At 35.4% G+C, this 21,540-nt stretch overlaps 6 protein-coding genes and 2 non-coding genes across 10 annotated transcripts; 6 read left to right on the plus strand and 2 right to left on the minus strand.

Annotated features, from left to right (window-relative positions):
• Positions 1-321: 321 nt before the first annotated feature.
• Positions 322-2,994, plus strand: FIB1 (fibrillarin 1). Of its 2 annotated transcripts, none has more exons than NM_124626.5 (7): positions 322-483; positions 733-1,040; positions 1,123-1,218; positions 1,315-1,392; positions 1,490-1,666; positions 2,338-2,406; positions 2,505-2,994. In NM_124626.5, exons 1-7 carry the CDS (start codon positions 465-467, stop codon positions 2,682-2,684), a joined length of 927 nt encoding a protein of 308 aa, NP_568772.3. In that variant the 5' UTR covers positions 322-464; the 3' UTR covers positions 2,685-2,994. The 2 variants fall into 2 exon arrangements, with proteins under 2 accessions (NP_568772.3, NP_001119418.1); NM_001125946.1 differs by having other exon boundaries at positions 362-483; positions 2,343-2,406; positions 2,505-2,879.
• U60.1F lies at positions 1,911-1,984 on the plus strand. Its single transcript, NR_143342.1, has one exon. It is a non-coding gene; the product is annotated as a U60.1F; snoRNA (small nucleolar RNA).
• A 13-nt stretch (positions 2,995-3,007) lies between the features above and the next one.
• AT5G52480 (RNI-like superfamily protein) lies at positions 3,008-4,033 on the minus strand. Of its 2 annotated transcripts, NM_124627.3 has the most exons (2): positions 3,789-4,033; positions 3,008-3,669 (listed from the first exon to the last, which is right to left on the minus strand). In NM_124627.3, exons 1-2 carry the CDS (start codon positions 3,935-3,937, stop codon positions 3,093-3,095), a joined length of 726 nt encoding a protein of 241 aa, NP_200061.3. In that variant the 5' UTR covers positions 3,938-4,033; the 3' UTR covers positions 3,008-3,092. The 2 variants fall into 2 exon arrangements, with proteins under 2 accessions (NP_200061.3, NP_001190522.1); NM_001203593.1 differs by having other exon boundaries at positions 3,008-4,033.
• Positions 4,034-5,031: 998 nt separating this feature from the next.
• On the plus strand, positions 5,032-6,414 carry AT5G52490 (Fibrillarin family protein; the record flags this gene model as incomplete). The annotated part of the gene is made up of 5 exons (NM_124628.1): positions 5,032-5,050; positions 5,287-5,660; positions 5,743-5,820; positions 5,913-6,158; positions 6,253-6,414. The coding sequence occupies 5 exons, from the start codon at positions 5,032-5,034 to the stop codon at positions 6,412-6,414; spliced, it is 879 nt and encodes a 292-aa protein (NP_568773.1).
• A 640-nt stretch (positions 6,415-7,054) lies between these two features.
• AT5G52495 lies at positions 7,055-7,138 on the minus strand. Its single transcript has one exon. It is a non-coding gene; the product is annotated as a tRNA-Leu (tRNA).
• Positions 7,139-7,699: 561 nt separating this feature from the next.
• On the plus strand, positions 7,700-9,004 carry AT5G52500 (uncharacterized protein). The gene has a single exon (NM_124629.3). It carries the CDS (start codon positions 7,750-7,752, stop codon positions 8,839-8,841), a length of 1,092 nt encoding a protein of 363 aa, NP_200063.1. The 5' UTR covers positions 7,700-7,749; the 3' UTR covers positions 8,842-9,004.
• A 4,186-nt stretch (positions 9,005-13,190) lies between these two features.
• Positions 13,191-15,516, plus strand: SCL8 (SCARECROW-like 8). The gene has a single exon (NM_124630.5). It carries the CDS (start codon positions 13,371-13,373, stop codon positions 15,291-15,293), a length of 1,923 nt encoding a protein of 640 aa, NP_200064.3. The 5' UTR covers positions 13,191-13,370; the 3' UTR covers positions 15,294-15,516.
• Positions 15,517-17,194: 1,678 nt separating this feature from the next.
• Positions 17,195-20,355, plus strand: OVA6 (Class II aaRS and biotin synthetases superfamily protein). Its single transcript, NM_124631.4, has 10 exons — positions 17,195-17,616; positions 17,702-17,758; positions 17,984-18,094; positions 18,202-18,288; positions 18,385-18,498; positions 18,585-18,791; positions 18,972-19,109; positions 19,263-19,424; positions 19,540-19,739; positions 19,825-20,355. The coding sequence occupies exons 1-10, from the start codon at positions 17,287-17,289 to the stop codon at positions 20,048-20,050; spliced, it is 1,632 nt and encodes a 543-aa protein (NP_200065.1). The 5' UTR covers positions 17,195-17,286; the 3' UTR covers positions 20,051-20,355.
• The last annotated feature ends 1,185 nt before the right edge of the window (positions 20,356-21,540 follow it).

Genomic DNA, 21,540 nt, shown 5'->3' on the forward strand with positions numbered 1-21,540 from the left:
AGCAAGTCGAACCCTAAAAACTTTAGATGATCGAGAACCTTAGATATATTCGTAATTTCTCTATGAGAAATTGAGAATAAGTGAATAACTAACTCTTCTTGTCTCACAAAAATAAAACCCTAACTTATCTTTTCCGTGAGACATAAACAAACCCACTTTGGGCCAATAAAATCGGCCCATTATTATCTTGACCCAATCCGGATCAAACCCAACTCCATACTTTGGAGTTTGGACCCATCGTTACCAATGTAGTAGACTAATGTAGTTAAGATATATATAATAGAAGGGCCTATTTATAAAATACAAGAAATGTTACCAAAGCATAAACCCTAAAAGCCCTAAAATCTTAATATATAAACCAACTCACAGAGACTCTAAAATCAGCCACCACCGCACATCTCTCTCCTTTGCCCTCGTTTTTTTTCGGTTCTCGTCTTTCGTTCTTCACTTTTAGACAAGCAAATATGAGACCCCCAGTTACAGGTAAGAACCTTAGTTAAAGTTTATGTCTTTCTTGTTCTGTCTGCCTCTAGAGTATAACCCTGTCCGTATCAAATCTGAATTCGTATCATTACGGTTTCTGTAGTTTGAATTGGTAGTTAGGGTTTTAATTCATGAGCCTTTTGTATCTTCACTGTTTCAATAAAGTTCAAAGATAAAAGTAGAGATTTTTAATAACACTCTGTTCTTCCGTTTAGTTAATTTTCTGTATGTTGGTATTGTTATAATCAGGAGGACGTGGTGGTGGAGGATTCAGAGGTGGAAGAGATGGTGGTGGAAGAGGTTTTGGAGGTGGAAGAAGCTTTGGAGGAGGCCGTAGTGGTGACAGAGGCCGTAGTGGGCCTCGCGGCAGAGGACGTGGTGCGCCTCGTGGTCGTGGAGGACCACCTCGTGGAGGAATGAAAGGAGGAAGCAAAGTGATTGTTGAGCCTCACAGACATGCGGGAGTGTTTATTGCTAAGGGTAAAGAAGATGCTCTTGTCACTAAGAATTTGGTTCCTGGTGAAGCTGTTTACAATGAGAAGAGAATCTCTGTTCAGGTATGAAGTTTGAGGATTGTTTTCTTTATAATTAAATTGAGTTTGTTTTTGTTCTTATATTATAGCTACTTCACTTTTGCAGAATGAAGATGGAACTAAGGTTGAATACAGAGTTTGGAATCCGTTTAGATCTAAGTTAGCTGCTGCAATTCTTGGTGGTGTCGACAACATTTGGATCGTAAGTCCATCTATACACATACCACATTGACTCTGTTTTCTTTTTTTGTATTGAAAGACATGTGCTTGAATTGGTTCTTTGTTAAAACTTTTGTAGAAACCTGGTGCCAAAGTTCTTTACTTGGGTGCTGCTTCTGGGACCACTGTCTCTCATGTTTCTGACCTCGTTGGCCCTGTAAGTCTTTCACTAAATTATTATTTTAGTTATCCGTAGGTCCATTTCTATCCTATGTTTGAGACTTATCTTTGTTCTATTGCTTTATGATTTGTAGGAGGGATGTGTTTATGCTGTTGAGTTTTCTCATAGAAGTGGTAGAGATTTGGTGAACATGGCCAAGAAGAGAACTAACGTTATTCCAATCATTGAAGATGCTAGACATCCGGCTAAGTACAGAATGCTCGTGGGCATGGTTGATGTCATATTCTCTGATGTTGCTCAGCCAGATCAGGTTTGGTTCTATATTTCTTACTATGAAAGTTTGAAGTTACCCTTTCTACAGTTTTATTCACAAAGGTTACGTCATATTGCATTGCATCTTTTGCTTTTAAAATATCAGTTCATTGAAATCGGCATATGATGACATTTCATTTACTATGAAATGTTTGAAGCCTTTTTATTTTACAGTTATATCTTCAAAGTTTTTTTTTATTGCATTGCATCTTTTGCTTTTAAAAAAATCAGTACAATGAAATCGGCAGATGATGATTTTACTTGGATTCCCCTTCAGAACATTTATGGGTGTTGCAAACTCCAAGCTTCTGATGCTACTTTGTATCTTTTTACTAAAATTTTTTACTTTGAACATGCAAATCTGTTTTAATCTCAAAGTTTTTATTTGTCTTCATTTGGTATATCTTATCGATTTGGAAGAAGTCTTTTCGGTTTCTTCTGGTTTTCAACAATTGCATTTTCAAGTCATTTAGAAGTTTTACTTTATTACTAAACTTGGAGACTCAATTGTTGTAGCAATATTGCTGAGCTAGCAGAGATTGCTCCAAGAAATCTGCAATGATTCCATAAATGTTTCTATGTTTATGTTAATGTCTCTCTTTATTCTCATTTTGGTTCTCTGTTTATGTTTTATTTAATTGAATCCATCTATTTGCCTAACTCTTGAAGGCAAGAATCTTGGCCCTGAATGCCTCATTTTTCCTCAAAACTGGTGGACACTTTGTTATCTCAATCAAGGTCAGTGCTCTTATCCTTAATCAAATTCAACAATGTTCTCCTCTGTTATTATTCAATTTGTATTTCCGTCGCTAAATAAACATGTCTCATCTGTTCAGGCCAACTGTATCGACTCTACAGTTGCAGCAGAAGCAGTCTTCCAGAGCGAGGTGAAGAAGCTGCAACAAGAGCAGTTTAAGCCAGCAGAACAGGTGACTCTCGAGCCGTTTGAGCGTGACCATGCCTGTGTTGTTGGTGGTTACCGCATGCCGAAGAAACAAAAGACCCCAGCCTCATAGAGGAACTGTGGACAGTAGTGCCTGTGTATTAAGACTTATTTACTGGGTTTTGTTTTTATCTCCTTGCTTGTTGTATTAAGCTAGAGATGGATAATGCTTTTATGTCTCATTTGGAAAATTTTATCCTCGTTTTAGAACTAATATATATTGATGCAACATTTTCGTCCAATGATTGTATCTCCATCAGTCTTTTCTATGCTTGTTTTTGCTTGGCTATAAGAACTACTGTCCATTTTAATCCTACTTGTTTCTGCATGCTGAATTGATTGTTGAAGTAGTTTGTTTTGAACATGATTATGCTCAAGAAAAGGCGTAAAAGTATCACTTAGCTCTGAAAGGAACTCATTTTTTTTTGGTTAATAAAATTTTAAACACAAACAAACCGACTAAGTGTTATTGACATAAGTCTCAATACAGTTTCAAGTAATATTCGGCTTCTTCCACTATTGGATCAAAGTTATAGGCGCCTTCTTCCATCGGTAGCGCATTTTTAAGTATTGCCAATTGGCGTGACCAATGAAAATAGTAAGTTTCAAAAGAAAACGGGTAATCAGCAGAGGTAGAATCATTGTGGCGTCTCAAATCTTTAATTTTCTCAAAACAACGCTTCTCTAGATTCCCGACAAGGTTGATACATTGGCGTAAATCGAGGTGTTCCAGGTGAGGACAACCGTCAAGAATGGCGTTTAAGCCTGTTTTGGTTAGTTTGTTCCCACAAAGCTGGAGATGGCGTAGTTTAGGCATGCTTTCTGCAATTGCTATGGCATCATGATCATCATCATCCGAACTTAAGTAAAAGAGGCGGTTTAGCATCAATGTCTTCAGATTTGGACAAGACAGCCCTGCAAGTTTCATAGACTCTCCTGACAATGATATTCCTGAAACCTCAAGCTCTTCAAGCATTGGAAGTTTCACAACTGCTTGAACAAATCCATCGTCTGTTATTTCTGAGCACATTAGTCTAAGGCTTCTAAGATTACTTGACCTACAAGTAATGGTGTGTAAAAAGTTATAAATCATAATCTTGAGATATCTGTTTTTAACAGACACTTGAAGACTTACATGAAAAGTAATCAAAAGTCAAAACTAGAATTAGAGGAGAACCTCTCCGCGATGTATGTAAGGAGAGAATCACTCCCGAAGTCCCCAATGTTGATCTCCAGCAAGCCACCCTCGCTACGATCAACGGCGTTACGACATATCGCCTCAGGATTGTTCACCAGTACTGGTTTGTTGTAACTCAAGATTCGCATGTCGATTTTACGCCATATGGATGGGTCTTTACAAACATATCGTCACGATCTACACACTTTCTGAGCGTTCTCCAGTATCTCAGTCACGCTAAGACGTAGCAGAATCAAACACATCAAATCCGTCGGAAGATCCGCCCAGTTTTTTGGCTCTTCGTTTTTCATCAGTGAAGACAGCGGATCCATTTCTGATGAGGATCAAAATGTCAAATCTGTGAAATATATATATCAGAAAGTCATTTAGTTTTAGGCCTTCTTTGATTATTTGTAGATTCTAAGTAGTTTTTGGTTTTAGTTTTAGGCCTTGAATGGTAGTAGATTCTAAAATGGTTTCTAGTTTGCATAAAAAAGTTTCCTGAAAAGCTAAGAAATCTAAATTTTTAATTTTTTATTAATTAATGAAAAGCAAAAAAAAAAAATCTATTTATGCAAACTAGACACCATTTTAGAATTTACAATCATTCAAGGCCTTAATTGTTTATTAACTAATGAAAAAAAAATCAATTTTATGAGTTTTTTGTCCAACTTCGTGTGATTTTTTTTCCTCTTCTTGTTTTGTTTAAACTAATGATTGTTTTGGACTTTAAAGTCAGAAGGCATCTCTGATTACTTGATCTGCAATATAAAGTTATAACAATAAGATGCAAAATTTTACAATCTAGTCCTTATGGCACTAAGTTTACGAAAACAATTCATGTCTAATAAGCCCATTACCTGAATTAATTATTGGGCCTTAAGCTCCTAATATTCTGACCTTTTGTATTTCAAAATCATGTATTCCTTGCATAACAAGAAATCTGATGGTGGTGATTCGATAAAAAGAGTTCGATAGGATCTGAAATCTTCCTACAAGAAGTAAACTGTTTAACAGAATTTGTTAAATGTAATAAATAAAAACTTTTCCATATTTATCGGAAAAATAAATGGAACCTTTCCAGCTTTCCTATACCAACTCCAAATTCCAATAGATAAACATTCTTAAACCCTAGCAGGGGCTCGATAAAAACTAAAAAATAAAAAAACCAAACACGAAAGCTGCAAACATCGATTAACATCAACCTTCTCTTTGTTGCTTTCGCTCTCGCTCTATAGCAAAGATGAAACCTCCCCAAAGAGGTTAGAACCCTAGCAGCCGTTTTGTTTTACTACTTGTTTAATTTCTCTGTTCGACCTATAGTATAGGGTTGAGGGTTGTTAACTCCAAATTCGTTTTGTCACAATATATCTACCTGAATTGCTTGTTACGTAAACTGTTTTGAGTCTTCACTTCTTCAATCCAAGTTTAATAGGAGATTTAATAATACTCTCTTCTGATTAGTTAATTTCGGTTTTATCTGTATGATTATGCTCAGGACGTGGTGGTGGTGTTAGAGGTGGAAGAGGTTTAGCCAGAGGCGGTGAAGGAAGTGCCGTAAGAGGCAGTGGAAGAGGCGGCGAAAGTGGCCGTGGAAGAGGGCCTGGAAGAGTTAAAAGTGAATCGGACGGTGGAATTAAGGGAGGAAGCAAAGTGTTAGTGACACCACACAGGCACGCAGGAGTGTTTGTTGCCAAAAGTAAAGCAGATGCTCTTGTAACCAAGAACTTAGTTCCTGGTGAAATCATTTACAATGAGAAGAGAATCTTTGTTCAGAACGAAGACCGATCTACTGTTGAATACAGAGTTTGGAACCCTCATAGATCTAAGTTAGCTGATGCTATTACCACTGGTGTTGATAACATTTGGATCGTAAGTCCCATAACTTAAAGTAACAATCTCTTTTATTCTTCTGTTACCGAAACTAATGAATACTTGTTTCTTGAAATTGTAGAAACCTGGTGTTAAAGTTCTGTACCTTGGTGCTTCTTCTGGATACACCGTGTCTCATGTCTCTGACATTGTTGGTCCAGTAAGTGAACACTAAACCTTAAACCCTAACTTTTAAGATTGAGTGAGTGTTTTCTCTCTATGTTACTTATATCTAGCTTTTCTGATTGGTAGGAGGGATGTGTTTACGCTGTTGAGCATTCTGATATTTGTGGTAAAGTTTTGATGAACATGGCGGAGAAGAGAACTAATGTTATACCAATCATTGAAGATGCTAGACATCCTGCTAAATATAGAATGCTTGTGGGAATGGTTGATATCATATTCTCTGATGTTAATCACCCTGAGCAAGCTAACATATTAAGTCTCAATGCTTCTTATTTCCTCAAATCTGGAGGGCACTTTATGATCTCTATAAAGGTTTGTAACAAAACTTTTTTGACCATTGATTCAAATCAAAATCATTCTCTTTTTAGTGTGCATTGTTTGGTTAACTCTAAGTTACTTGTTTCAGGCGAATTCTATAGACTCAACAATTGCAGCAGAAACTGTGTATCAGATGGAAGTGGAGAAGTTACAAATGGAAGAGTTGAGACCAACAGAGATATTGCATCTTGACTCTTGTGAGGAAAAGCATGCTTGTGTTTTTGGTGGATATCGCTTGCCTAGGAAGTAAAAAGCTGATACTGCTATCTAATTAGGAAGCTGATACTCTTTACTTAGTTTGTGATTGTTAAAATTCATACACATTCATGAGGCTTTAAAATTATTATTTTTCTCTGATTCTCACTGTGATTTGTCTTCTAACTAGTATGAGTTTTAAGAAGTTGAGTTTTGCAAAAACAAAAGGTAGAATACACATACATTTTGAGTTGAATTCTAGTATTTATATTTTGGTTTGTTTTATCGAACGTGGAACTAACACAACGTTACATTGAAGAATCATTCATTGTGATTTGAGATTTTCAATGTGATTTTAAAAGTTTGTTATCGATAATATGATTTTGTGGAAGTGTAATTTCAAATTTGTAGACAGAAAGTGAAACTCTGCTTGTTCATCAATTTATGTTTCCTTAGACATAATTGATAAATACATTGTTTTGTGTTTATGACAAAGAGAAGACGATAATTAGCTGAAAATAATCACATTATTCAAATATGTTCCAAAGAATAAAATTTTTGCACTATTTGCTATTTTCAGTTCTGCCTTCTAATAGATTAAACTTTCGTAATGAACTTCATCCTTGAAAATTTAAGAGTAAATTTGAAATTGGTCATCAGGTCATGTATTAAAGGGAAAAATAACAAAATAAAAATGTCAGAAGTGGGATTTGAACCCACGCCCTCTTACGAGGACCAGAACTTGAGTCTGGCGCCTTAGACCACTCGGCCACCCTGACTTTTTGTTTGTATAACTACACTAAACTTAATTGACATAGATTAAACGGATACTAATGCAAAATATGAAAATAGGCGCAATATCAATGTCTGCTTGAGCTATATCATATTATCATTGAAAATAGACCAATTGGCTGTAACATTGAAAATAAAAGAAATAAGATGGCTGGACACGTGGAAAACAAATTGCAAAAGAAAATGATTGAAGGAAATGTGTGGATTTTCGTGTGTCGATGGTAAGCTTCTATCAACTTCATTTATAACCTTTTTCTTATATGGGTTAACAATAACACAAGTAACATGTTCACCAATTATTTGTTCTACAAAAAAAAACTAACAATTTGGTAAGTTTAGAAAGAGAACCAGAACTAACCATAATCAATTCTAAAGCTATACCGTTTAAACTGACTAGTCTCTCTTCTCTTTTGATGTCTCATTCTGCAAAATTTTCATTAGGAGAAACATTCAGTTTTTAGACTATTAGTACACATCATATACAATCTATCTACATTTTGTAAAACTCAAATGTGTTAATTAATCAGATCTAACTACATTTGTAAATTATTTATGCTCTTTATACATTTTCAAAATGTAAAGATCCACAACAAGAGGAATGGGTTTGTTCTTAGTCCTATTCCCCGACCACAACAACAACGACTCTTCTTCTTATTATTCTCCGGCAAAAACTACCTTCCGCTCCAAATTATCCTCTCGTCTTCTCCTCTCCAAGGCTGAATCCACAATCTCAAGCTGCATCATCCTCCTCTTCCTCACTCTCTTCCTCTTCACTCTCTCTACATTCGAAGAACCTTCCTCTCGTTTTCCCGCCATTTCTTCTCCTCACTGGCGATTTCTCCTCAACCGCAACATCATCTCTCGTCGTTTCGCTCTACAAGGAATGGGTACTCTGTTTCTAAGAGGAACCAAGAGCATGCACGATTTAATCATTGCTCATATCGCTTCCGTTACAACGGAGAACGATCTCCGTCTCTTTATACGGTTGCTTCACCGCTCCGGAGTTACTTCAAAATCCGACGTCGTTTTACTCTTCAATTCACCTTCATCCACTACAAGATTCACCGAGTTGATCGAACAAGAGAACAACTCGTTCTTAAAGCTCGTTCATGTTCATCGGAATGATTCGATGACATCATCATCATCATCATCTGAGCATGTTATTTGGGGGAAGAAGAGTCGTCATCGAGCTAATTATAACTCGAACGAGCTGACTCATGGCTCGATAGTTGGTTTCGACGTAACTGAGTTGGATCCTGAAAACTCTTTATCCGGGTTTATGGATCAAGTTCCGTTAAGCTTGAGGAGATGGGCTTGTTACCCAATGCTTCTTGGTCGAGTACGACGCAGTTTCAAACACGTTATGCTTGTTGACGCTAAAACTTCATTTTTCATCGGTGACCCGTTTACCCGGATTCGTAACCGGAGCCCCGACTCAGTCCTCTTCTTCTTCTCAAAACACAAGAACGCCTCCGAGGTTAATCCGGAGATTTTGATCGGTGGAGCTAAAGGAATCAGGAGATTGTCGAGCTCCATGCATACTGAGATTGTGAGAGCGACGATGATGAAGAAGAACTCGGTTACGGAAGTAACGGAATCGGTTGTGTTGAGTCAACTCGTCGGGAATGTTCATATGACGAAGAACTTTCAAGTGGTTTTAAGTGAGTCAGTGGTGCCGGAAGCGAATTAGTTATTATGAAACGTATTTGTTCATGTTTATACTGTTATTATGGCGATAATTATGAAACGTATTTGTTCATGTGAATTGGATTCTTCTGTCTACGATAATTAATGTTGGCAATATTTTTTTAAAAAATTACAAAAAATATATAAAATTTTTGTATTCATTTGACATTTGTTAGGTTCTTGTTTTTTTTTTTTTTTGACTTAAAAATCTATCTATTCCACTTACAAAAAGAACAATGATATTGTTGTATTTCTCTAATTATCATATCATTTAGCCGTTATCGTTGTTAAATAATTTTCTTTCGTGTAATGAAATAATAACTTTCAACTTCAAAGTCCAAACTATCTACGTTTATGGAACAAAAGGTTATCGCCATGTGTGTTTTGCTCTTAATTTTCGGTGATATATAGGCCAAAAATCTACATACTTTAATTGTTGCTCGCATAATGATATATTTGTCTACATATCTTTACCAACCAATATTAACTTAACATGCATGAAGAAGATTACGATATACACAAAATACAACTAAATAAAGCTGGAACTTCTTAATAACAGAAAAAGTAATGGTTGGAACTCCGTATTTGTGTTAACAACCCCTTATTATATATGGTGGAGAAGAATCGAGTTAGGCAAGGCATAAGTAGGACACGTGCTGATCAACTATGCTAATTTTTTTCACAAAAACCATTAAGAAAAATAAAACTAAAGTGGTCAAGATTTAAAATAGAAATTTAAGGTGGAAAGTATTATTGGTGATATAGTTGCTAAGCGAATATTTTACTCATTAGGTTTTTGCCTTCACGCAACCTACCAAGAAATGTCAAAAAAAAAATCTGTGGTTTTATTTATGCTAAGCTGTGATTTTACATCATTAACGACCAATCCGTATGTAAATCTATCATTGCGGACAAGAGTTTAATGTAAATATGCAAAACAGAATTTGCATTATTTAATGGACTCGAAGCTGACGAATTCTCTTCTTCCTTTTGTCGTCTCCAATTTTCATGATGTTCCCTAGCTATTTTCAACATAACACGCACAAAATTAATGTTTTACTGTTTCAACTCAACGAAATTAAAGCGTTGTTAAGAAAGATGTACATGTTGAAACGTTTGAATTAAGGAAAGCTAAAAGGTTAACGACCAATTAGAAATCGATTTTAAATATTATTTCAGTTTTCTTAATATATATTTAATGTTTTAGGAGAAAAGATCATCTTCTCTTTCCAACAACTATGTAATAGTATAAGAATATATTCAATTTACATATGTCAATAAATTACATGTTCCTTAGCTGTCAATAAATTTTTAGTTTTCACACATATTAAAAACATACTAAAAGTTGATTATAAATGTATTGTTTTTTTGGTGATATTTTCTATTAATTATAAACCAAAACTATTTAAGTATTTTTTCTTGAAGTTTACAACTCATTTTATGGTTTGTATGTTTAAGACAACTTTTTCCTAGAATATACATTATTTTGAAACAGAGGTAATGTTTTTTACCAAAATTTTATTTTGTATATTATTTCATTATTTCATTAGTTTTTTTGATATTTTATTTACACCATATCATGTTTCATAACTAATAAATACAATAAAATTACGCCTTACTCGAAATTCAATATCCCGTAGAATATTATCAGCCGGATCACATTATGAATTATATGTTGAAAAATATAAGGATCAACAATATCATATTTGCATTTATGTTTCTAGATTTAATATTTGTTTGAAAGACCTAAATAAATCTATAAGAAATTGATTGAAATGTTCAAATCAATAGCATCTCGAGACTATGTTAAATATACGTCAAAATATATATATCCAATTAAGTACATCAATTAATTACATCTTGAGACATATAAGTTTGTGGTTCAAACCTTTTCTTAGAAAGTGCATGAACAAACCTATAACTCTTTTAGTCCCCCTGTGCCCATAATTTCTATTTTCAATTGTTTCTAAATATTTGCTTTGAATATTAATTAAGTAGCTTTTGGATTTTCGATAGGGCCAACAAGTTGTTAAAAGTGGCAATTTGCTTCTACAAGTTTGGGGGTCCCCTTCGTTCTCATAGGCAATTTGAAACCTATTTTTATTTTATTTTATTTTTGTAATCCATTTTCTTCTGTGTTATACATATTTTAAATACGTTGGCAAAGTTATGGAAGGTAGGGCTATTATAAAATAAAATAACCAATTATTGTTTGAAGAAGAACGAAAAAAATGAGAGCTTTATAAAATTCGAGATAGCTTAGTATATGAGTATTATACTATAGTGCCGGCGATCCTTTTTTTCTTTCTTAAAGGTCAACCTGATTATGACCATAAGAACATAATTTTCGTGCTGATGGCTTTGAAAATGAATTCTTGCAACTCGAATAAGATAAAATCCATGCAATAAAAGTGACGAATATAAACACAATTTAATAGTTTTTCGTTATCAAGAAAATTAATACGGTTTTCCAAATAAAACACGTTCGCTTTTAGTAGCCTGTTTTGAATTGGGATTAATTAGTTTTTTTTTTTTTTGTATAGAACTACAATTTAACCTTTCGCAAAAAAAAAAACTACAATTTAAAAGTTGCATGGTGACAGTGTTTTATGTTTTATCGGAAGAGGTAAAAAAGAAGGGTACGAACGGAAACATCGCACTTGCATGTGAAAATCTGATGCTACTTTGTAACCCAAGTGGCATGTTTTTGTTATTTTCTCCTATTTTCTAGGGCTTTATTTTAAGTTCAATGGATACGCCAAAATTGAGTTCTTCTTCTTTTTTTTTTGTCACGGAAATTTCCTAAACCATATATATTACATTAGTAAGTGGAGATAGATTAAATGTTAAGTTGTGCAAAGGAAAGAAAAGATTAACTTTCTTTATTTCATAAATAGAATTGAATAAGAATTATTTTTCTAAGATATGGAAAGTTGGAAACATTGAAGTTTTAAATCAATGAATTTGAAGAAGAATAAGTATTAAAGTATCTTGTTTGTTGAATTTATTATTTTGTGTTGTGTTTTATATTGTAGAATTAATTTAATGATAATTTTAATCATCTAAATCGAATAAAATTATCAAAATTATTATAATTATGTCGAAAATATATGTTATCATAAATTTAGGCTATGAATAGTGACATGCGAATATGCATTGGAGTGTGGTTTATCTACATTATCCGCATTTTGTAATTATTCTGTACTTTTTATTTATTTGTGAAGCGGTATTCAACGGTGATGTGCGGTTCAATTATAATCAACTGCCATTTTTTAAAAACTATTGTATGAATTGTTTTTTTCAATGAATACAACTTTGTTTGGAGGAAAAATCAATCATCCAAAATGATAAGTAAAAAATATTCATTATAATCGTCATTTAACTTTTGTTTTGTTCGATCTGCTGACGCAATTTTCACATTTAATTCACTTGATCTATTTGACCTCGTGTTTTGACCGTCTATTCTGTTGTCTCATTCGAGTTTTTTCGATGATCAAATTTTTTTTCAATTTTGATGAGACTATAAGAAAATAATCTAAAGTCATAAGTTTATTCAAAAAATTAACAATCAAGAACATAAATTACAAACTCACAGTTGTTTACAGTAATGTTTTGAAGAAAACGGATATTTCAGGACATACGTAATATTCCTCAAAACTTATCTATTTTTTAATGAGATCAAAAATGTAAATTTCATGAATTTTAAATACTGTACAGAGTATTTGTTACCGTAATTGTGACTATAGAGTTACTCGAATGTAATTTACAGTTGTCGATTTTATTAATTTCTTTCATAATGGTTACTAAATAATTTAATAACTCGAATTCAATTACGGTAACATAAATATTCGAGAACTTACCCAAGTTAACAAATTAAGGAAAGCAAAGAAAATTATGCAAGTAAGTGACCGACACGTGGCCTATGATCCTAGTGAGATTAGCCGGTAATCTTGTGAAGTAAAATTACACAAAAAGAGTTAAAAAAGAAAGGAAACAAAGGGCATCCACAAGCCCAAGCACTGAAAATATTTGGAAAAGACCAAACTCAAACTCAGTTACATACATACACCACACAGAGTTTATAACGTAACAGACTGTGATCACAATCCAACGCCACAGATCTTTCCATTAACAGACACGTGTCGTAATCATAGCTCAAGTTTCGTAAATGACAGAAAACATTCGGTTAGAAAACGGTGATGAAACTATTGCCGTCGAAACAAGACAGATGCAGGTGTTTGGGAGTCTCAACAACGAATCCTCACCGTCTGTTTATTTTCTAAAGGTTAATAACGTAAATTTAAATATCTAATCGGACGGTTATAAAGCCTCTTACTCTTTCCTTTTATATATCGTCACTATCACCTCAAAATGCCATAAGAGAAAGCAACTTCTTCTTTTCTCTCTCTAAATTTCTCAGAGTATCTAATCTCTCTCTCTTCTCTCGTTCCATATTATCATGCGTTTCATAATTCAGTAAATTTTTTGAAATCTGATCTGTTCTTTCTGAAGCTTTTGAGAGAATAATAAAAAATGGAATCTGGTTTCTCCGGCGGTGGTGGTGGGTCGGATTTTTACGGCGGTGGTGGTGGTAGATCTATACCTGGAGGTCCAGGAACTGTTATCAACGTCGGTAACAATAATCCTCAGACGACGTATAGAAACCAGATTCCTGGAATCTTCTTTGATCAGATCGGAAACAGAGTCGCCGGCGGTAATGGATTCTCCGGGAAAAGGACTTTAGCAGATTTTCAAGCGGCTCAGCAACATCAACAACAACAACAACAACAACCGTTTTATAGTCAAGCAGCTCTCAACGCTTTTCTTTCAAGGTCTGTGAAGCCTCGAAATTATCAGAATTTTCAATCTCCGTCGCCGATGATTGATCTCACGTCGGTGAATGATATGAGTTTGTTTGGTGGTTCTGGTTCATCTCAGCGTTACGGTTTACCGGTTCCCAGGTCTCAGACGCAACAGCAACAATCGGATTACGGTTTATTTGGTGGGATCCGAATGGGAATCGGGTCGGGTATTAATAATTATCCAACATTAACCGGCGTTCCGTGTATTGAACCGGTTCAAAACCGGGTTCATGAATCGGAGAACATGTTGAATAGTTTAAGAGAGCTTGAGAAACAGCTTTTAGATGATGACGATGAGAGTGGTGGTGATGATGACGTGTCAGTTATAACAAATTCAAATTCCGATTGGATTCAAAATCTCGTGACTCCGAACCCGAACCCGAACCCGGTTTTGTCTTTTTCACCGAGCTCTTCTTCTTCGTCTTCTTCGCCTTCTACAGCTTCGACGACGACATCGGTATGTTCTAGGCAAACGGTTATGGAAATCGCGACGGCGATCGCGGAAGGGAAAACAGAGATAGCGACGGAGATTTTGGCGCGTGTTTCTCAAACGCCTAATCTTGAGAGGAATTCAGAGGAGAAGCTTGTTGATTTCATGGTGGCTGCGCTTCGATCGAGGATAGCTTCTCCAGTGACGGAATTGTATGGGAAGGAGCATTTAATCTCGACTCAATTGCTCTACGAGCTCTCTCCTTGTTTCAAACTCGGTTTCGAGGCCGCGAATCTCGCCATTCTCGACGCCGCCGATAACAACGACGGTGGAATGATGATACCGCACGTTATCGATTTCGATATCGGAGAAGGTGGACAATACGTTAACCTTCTCCGTACATTATCCACGCGCCGGAATGGTAAAAGTCAGAGTCAGAATTCTCCGGTGGTTAAGATCACCGCCGTGGCGAACAACGTTTACGGATGTTTAGTCGATGACGGTGGAGAAGAGAGGTTAAAAGCCGTCGGAGATTTGTTGAGCCAACTCGGTGATCGACTCGGTATCTCCGTAAGTTTCAACGTGGTGACGAGTTTACGACTCGGTGATCTGAATCGTGAATCTCTCGGGTGTGATCCCGACGAGACTTTGGCTGTGAACTTAGCTTTCAAGCTTTATCGTGTTCCCGACGAAAGCGTATGCACGGAGAATCCAAGAGACGAACTTCTCCGGCGCGTGAAGGGACTTAAACCGCGCGTGGTTACTCTAGTGGAGCAAGAAATGAATTCGAATACGGCGCCGTTTTTAGGGAGAGTGAGTGAGTCATGCGCGTGTTACGGTGCGTTGCTTGAGTCGGTCGAGTCTACGGTTCCTAGTACGAATTCCGACCGTGCCAAAGTTGAGGAAGGAATTGGCCGGAAGCTAGTAAACGCGGTGGCGTGCGAAGGAATCGATCGTATAGAGCGGTGCGAGGTGTTCGGGAAATGGCGAATGCGGATGAGCATGGCTGGGTTTGAGTTAATGCCATTGAGTGAGAAGATAGCGGAGTCGATGAAGAGTCGTGGAAACCGAGTCCACCCGGGCTTTACCGTTAAAGAAGATAACGGAGGTGTGTGCTTTGGTTGGATGGGACGGGCACTCACTGTCGCATCCGCTTGGCGTTAACTTCACACACTCTTTTTTTTCTTCTTATTATTACCATATTATTATTAATTTTCGAGATTATTCTGATATTATTATCATTGTGATTTTCCATTTCGAAAAGTGTAGGAATCTTATGTAACAAAGAAAAAAAAAAGACTTTTATGTTTTTCTAATAATAAAAGAAAGAGTGATTGGGTTCTTTAATATTCTATATTTTGTAATATATCTTAGAATCACGAAGATATCATAGAATTTATGCCTTAAAAAGATGTAATATCTGAGGAAATTTTGCAAAAGAATCTCGCAGGTGGAGCAATAACAACTTGACAAATAATGTGATTCTTAGACCTCATACCTATGAATTATTTTATTAGACTATTAACAAGTGAATTACTACATGGTATTGTAACTTGTCATGTTGGATATGAAATTCTTTCTTACAGATAATCATATTGTATATATGCGTGTGATAAAAATTTATGATTGGACTCAGTTTTAACGTGAGTGAATGTGTTGGTGAGAATATAAGCTAAACAATACTAGTATACTTAGAGGAAACAATGTATGGCGACTTTTGTGGTCATGGACCTTATAGTTCAATTATTTTAACACTAATAAAAGTTGGCATTCGATGGGTCCATATCCGATGGCATTCGATGTTCTTATTTTATATTATGCTTATAAAGTATCCATCTTTACGCGAGACTTGTAAAATCCGTGTCCTTGGAATATTTTAAGGCATATATGAAATATAACAAACCTGGTCATTAGAAAAAGATAATATTATTATTGTTTGGTGCAAGCTGTTTGCGGCTAAAATTATGCAAAATCTTTTTGAAAGACCTCTCTTCTTAACCTCTTGTTTGTTAATTAAGATGATTTCTTTCTAATATACGCAACTAATACCGTGTTGAGTGTTTGATTGGATTGTTAGATTGTTTTCCAAGAAAAATCACATAGACAAAATTTTATCCATAATTTCTTCATAGAACAAATTGAGATAAACTTTTTGATCAAGCCAAGTATGTAATGTTACCAAATATATAAATAAAAAACGAAATTTTCATTTATTCATTCGAAATGCTACGAGGTCTTAACACTTCCTGGTCCTATCTGAATTTGTGATGTAACCAACTTTCCTGATGACCACATTACATTATACATTCATATGAAATAAATGTTACATTCATTTAGTTAGAGAATTTTAATGCTTTGTTTTTTGAATAAACTGAAAAGTTCATTTATGACTCACACATCTTATGCAGTTGACGTTGGTATATCTTTCACTTGATCTGAAGTACCTAGTAGCTGCAAGAAAAGAAAGTAACAAAAGACTTACACACGCTTGCAATAAATGTAAGATGGTTAGAAAAATGTGGCCATGTAGGCCTAGTGCATTATATTATTGGAGCACTAATAAGTCAATATATTCTTAAGAAAATATGCGATGTATTTCAATATGGTTTGGTGTGGTTCATCTTCAAATATATTATACAGACAATATAGAGATTATTTGAAAAATAATTCTTCTTAGGGATCAAGCATGAAGCAATATAAAAAAAAAAATGGCTCTTGTTGAAAGGTAAACCAAGCATGAGTTTCTCGAGAGTTTATAAATGGTTAGTTTTAATAGTTTACACAATAACTTATTTATATCAATGTGGATTCTTGTATTAGAAGAGTAAATTGTTGCTTAAAAAGCTAGAAAAAATAAATCAATTTTGTATTTTGTTAGTATTATGATAACAACTAACAATGTAATGGCTTGAGTATTAATATTAAGTTTTATGTGTCCAGTCCAACGGGCAAGAAATGTAAAAGAACCCAGACTCTCACTTTATTGGGCTTATAGGTCCAATTAATAAAACTTAATGGGCTTATCCACACAACGAGTTTACGAGGAGACTGTGAGAGTTTGTTTTCACAGTCATCATCATCTCTAAGAAACAAACTTGTATGACCTTTAAGCAGCAAAAAAAGAAAAAACCACAAAACTTCTCTGAAAGGTGGATAAATGGTGTCGTCGTCTCTGAGACTCCCTTCACTCACTTCGCTTCTATTTCCCGCCACCACTCGTTATCCAGCCACTCTCCGGCGAACCGTATGTCTACGGAACAGACCTCTTTCCGGATTCGCGACGGCGCCGAGTGGTACTGCTTCGCCGGAGACTAAGTCGTCGGAGGTTGACCGGCTTAGGTCAGACCGAGCCGTTACGCCTCGCTCACAGGACTTTAATGCTTGGTATCTTGATGTTATAGCTAGTGCTGAACTCGCGGATTATGGTCCGGTTCGTGGTACTATGGTCATTCGTCCTTATGGTTACGCGATCTGGGAAGCGATTCAGGTGAAAAAATTGTGGATTCAAATTGATTTTGAATGTTGATGTTTCTTCGTATCGCCTCAATTTTCGTTGTGAATTGTTGATGCAGGATTATTTGAATGTGAAGTTCAAAGAGACTGGTCATAGCAACATGTACTTCCCACAGGTACTGTTTCAAGCTGAAATTCAGAAAATTAGCTTTAAGCTGGTTTAGTTTGTTAATAGAAGTAGAATTTAGTATAGAGTTAGTATAAGACTGATGAAACACTTGTGTTCTTGGTTAATTATAGATTAATCATAATCCAAATTTGTTTGTTGGTGAAATTCATCTTCTTTCTTATGCTCTTATGTCACATTGGGATTTATAGTGATGGTTTGGTCTTTTGTGCAGTTTATACCATACTCGTTTATTGAGAAAGAAGCTTCACACGTTGAGGGATTTAGTCCTGAACTAGCTCTTGTTACTGTTGGAGGAGGAAAAGAACTTGAGGAGAAACTTGTGGTAGGCATTTTTCTGGCGTTATTATGTTTTACCACAAAGCTAGAATTGTGAAAATTCTTTGCCTAAGGTTTTGGGTTTGATTGTTGCACTTGTTGAGGTTGTGGCAGGTTCGGCCTACTAGTGAAACCATAGTGAATCATATGTTTACCCAGTGGATTCACAGCTATCGTGATCTTCCTCTCATGATTAATCAGGTCTGGACAGACATTCAATTGTTTATCATTCTTTGTATGAAAAATCTGGTATTTATGACTGTTCCTGGTTATGTTTTTCTTCTTTCTGCGATTTAGTGGGCCAATGTCACTAGATGGGAAATGCGGACGAAACCATTTATTAGGACTCTTGAATTTCTATGGCAAGAGGGTCATACTGCTCATGCCACTCCTGAGGAGGCAGAAAAGGAGGTTTGTTCTCTATAGAGCTGTGGTCAACTTGTGGAGATTTTTTTTGTGGTACTCTCCTGTGACAAATGATTAGTTTTGTATTGCAGGCGAAACAGATGATCGAGATCTACACCAGATTTGCTTTTGAGCAAACTGCAATTCCTGTTATTCCAGGTCGAAAATCAAAGTTAGAGACTTTTGCTGGTGCTGATATAACCTATACTATTGAGGCTATGATGGGAGATCGGAAGGCTTTGCAGGCTGGTACTAGCCACAATTTAGGCCAGAACTTTTCTCGTGCCTTTGGAACTCAGGTACAGAACTATTATTGTCTCACAAGTATGTCATGCTTATCGAGACTTGAATTTGTTTGGAGTTTAGTTCTCTCATTTTTTTAGTGACGATAGTATTGGTGCCTACTGGTTCATTTAGTCACATCTTCGTTTTGCAACTTCATCATGAAAGAATGTTAAATGACGTAATGATGATGCCAGTTTGCAGATGAGAATGGAGAAAGGCAACATGTGTGGCAGACATCATGGGCAGTCAGTACACGTTTTGTTGGTGGCATTATCATGACTCACGGAGATGACACTGGTCTCATGCTTCCTCCCAAGATAGCTCCAATACAGGTTTATCTTTCTTAAGCAGTTTTCTTTGCTTTAATCTGAAGTTCGATTTGCTAGCTAAAGAGAATTTGTTATGGGGAAACGGGAGCTGTAGTGATTATCTTTAGGAAGTGATGAGAGACTTGAGATTGAATCCTCTCTTTTCTTTATTTGAAGGTAGTAATTGTACCTATTTGGAAAAAGGACACTGAGAAAACAGGAGTTCTCAGTGCTGCATCATCAGTGAAAGAAGCTCTCCAAACTGCTGGTGTTAGAGTTAAACTTGATGACACAGATCAAAGAACCCCAGGATGGAAGTTCAATTTCTGGGAAATGAAGGTTCGTAACTATCTTAGAAAAAAACACACACTAGAATCATTTTCTGGAGTGAAAAGATTTTCGTGATATTTCAAGCTCTTATAATTTACATTTGGTTTGAACCTTTGGTTTGTAGGGAATCCCTCTAAGGATTGAAATTGGTCCACGCGATGTATCTAGTAACAGTGTCGTAGTCTCGAGGAGGGATGTACCAGGAAAGGCAGGAAAAGTTTTTGGAATATCAATGGAGCCATCAACATTAGTGGCGTATGTAAAAGAGAAGTTGGATGAGATCCAAACATCTCTTCTAGAGAAGGCGTTATCATTCAGAGACAGGTACTCTTTTTGTTTATCTTTCTCCCACAAACTTACTCAATAAATGGTATTAATTAGCACATGCTCAAATTTTGATATTGTGCAGTAACATTGTGGATGTAAACTCATACGCTGAGCTCAAAGACGCAATTTCATCAGGGAAATGGGCAAGAGGTCCTTGGTCAGCCAGTGACGCAGATGAGCAAAGAGTAAAAGAAGAAACCGGAGCAACCATTCGTTGTTTCCCGTTTGAACAAACTCAAGGGACCAAAACATGCCTAATGACTGGAAATCCAGCAGAAGAAGTTGCAATCTTTGCCAAGTCATATTAAACTAGGTCGTTACACTTTCACACATTCCCAATCATATCAAATTCTCTTTATTAAAAAGGTCCAAAAGTGACATTAGTTTCTATTTCCGTGGCTATTGGAGTGGAATAATTGTAGTCCTTTGGTCATGGATCCTCTCTGGTAGTACAGAATTAAATGCTACTTTGGTCGGAGATTCCAATTCATATTTTGTTTTGTTACGCAAGTGCAATATAATACGTTGACTTTTCATTTATTGTTATTGTCTTTGTCTTTGATAGTTTAATGTGAAAAAATAACAAAAATATCATTTTGCTATCGACTTCGTTAATTATGACGTAAATGTTGTTTTAGGTATTCAAAAGCAAGAGATGACATAAATCGGTAATGCCGACTCATAATTTTATCAAAGTTTCATGCCTATATATGCAAATCTGCCGTATGCTTCACTGATGTTTATCTTAATTTTCATAAACTTTGATAAAATTATGATCAACAAGTTGAGTGTAGAGTGCCCAAGAGTTCAACAAGTTGACTAAAATTTGATAGTCGGTGAGCACATAAATCTCCTTGATGCCGTAAGAATGCGCTTGAGACAGAGTGCCCATAGTTGTCCAAGCTCCTGCTTTTAGTGCAATGTTGACATGACTAGATGAGTGCGTGTTATTGAACCGCCAATTTCATGGATAGGAGTAGTAGTCGTTACCTCCGTATTAACACGGAAAATCCAACCCAACCAAACCCGCCATTAGAGAGCCATTCCAACATGGTACCCTGGATTGAAGTCGGGTTACACTTCGAAGGTTTCAAAATTGTCAACAAAAAGATGGTGGTTTTCAATTATTGTTATTGTATTTTTGAAAGTTAATATGAAAATATGATGAAAAACTTGTATAATGTCAAAAATATTGTAATAACCAAGCGTTAATAGCTCAATTGGTAAAATATTTCAGGTCTATGGTTCGAGTGATACTTAGGAACAAACCATATTAAATGTTTTGATCTTGAGCATGAGAGGAGGTTACATTTAATTATATAGTCGACTTTTATTTATTTAATTTTATTAAGATTACGGTAACATTTGTAATTGGTATTTAATAGTAAATTTTTATAATTTTTGTGTTTATCAAAATCAAAATCAAAATCACGGTAACATTTGTTTTTGGTATATGTTAAGTTATTTTATAATCTTTGTACCTATCAAAATCTCGGTAACATTTGTATTTAGTATTTGACAGTTACCTTTTATAATATGTGTATCTATCAAAATCACGTTAACATTTGTAATTGGTATTTGATAATTTTTATTAATCATCTTTGTGTCTATCAAAATCACGGTAACATTTGTATTTGGTATTTTGATAAGTATTTTTTATAATCTTTGTATCTATCAAAATCACGGTAACATATGTAATTGGTACTTGATAATTAATTTTTATCATCTTTGTATCTATCAAAATCATGGTAACATTAGTATTAGACTTTTAAATATGATACATTCTTATTTGACTATA

Source organism: Arabidopsis thaliana, chromosome 5 (assembly GCF_000001735.4).
Source record: "Arabidopsis thaliana chromosome 5, partial sequence".
Classification (NCBI taxonomy): Eukaryota; Viridiplantae; Streptophyta; class Magnoliopsida; order Brassicales; family Brassicaceae; genus Arabidopsis; species Arabidopsis thaliana.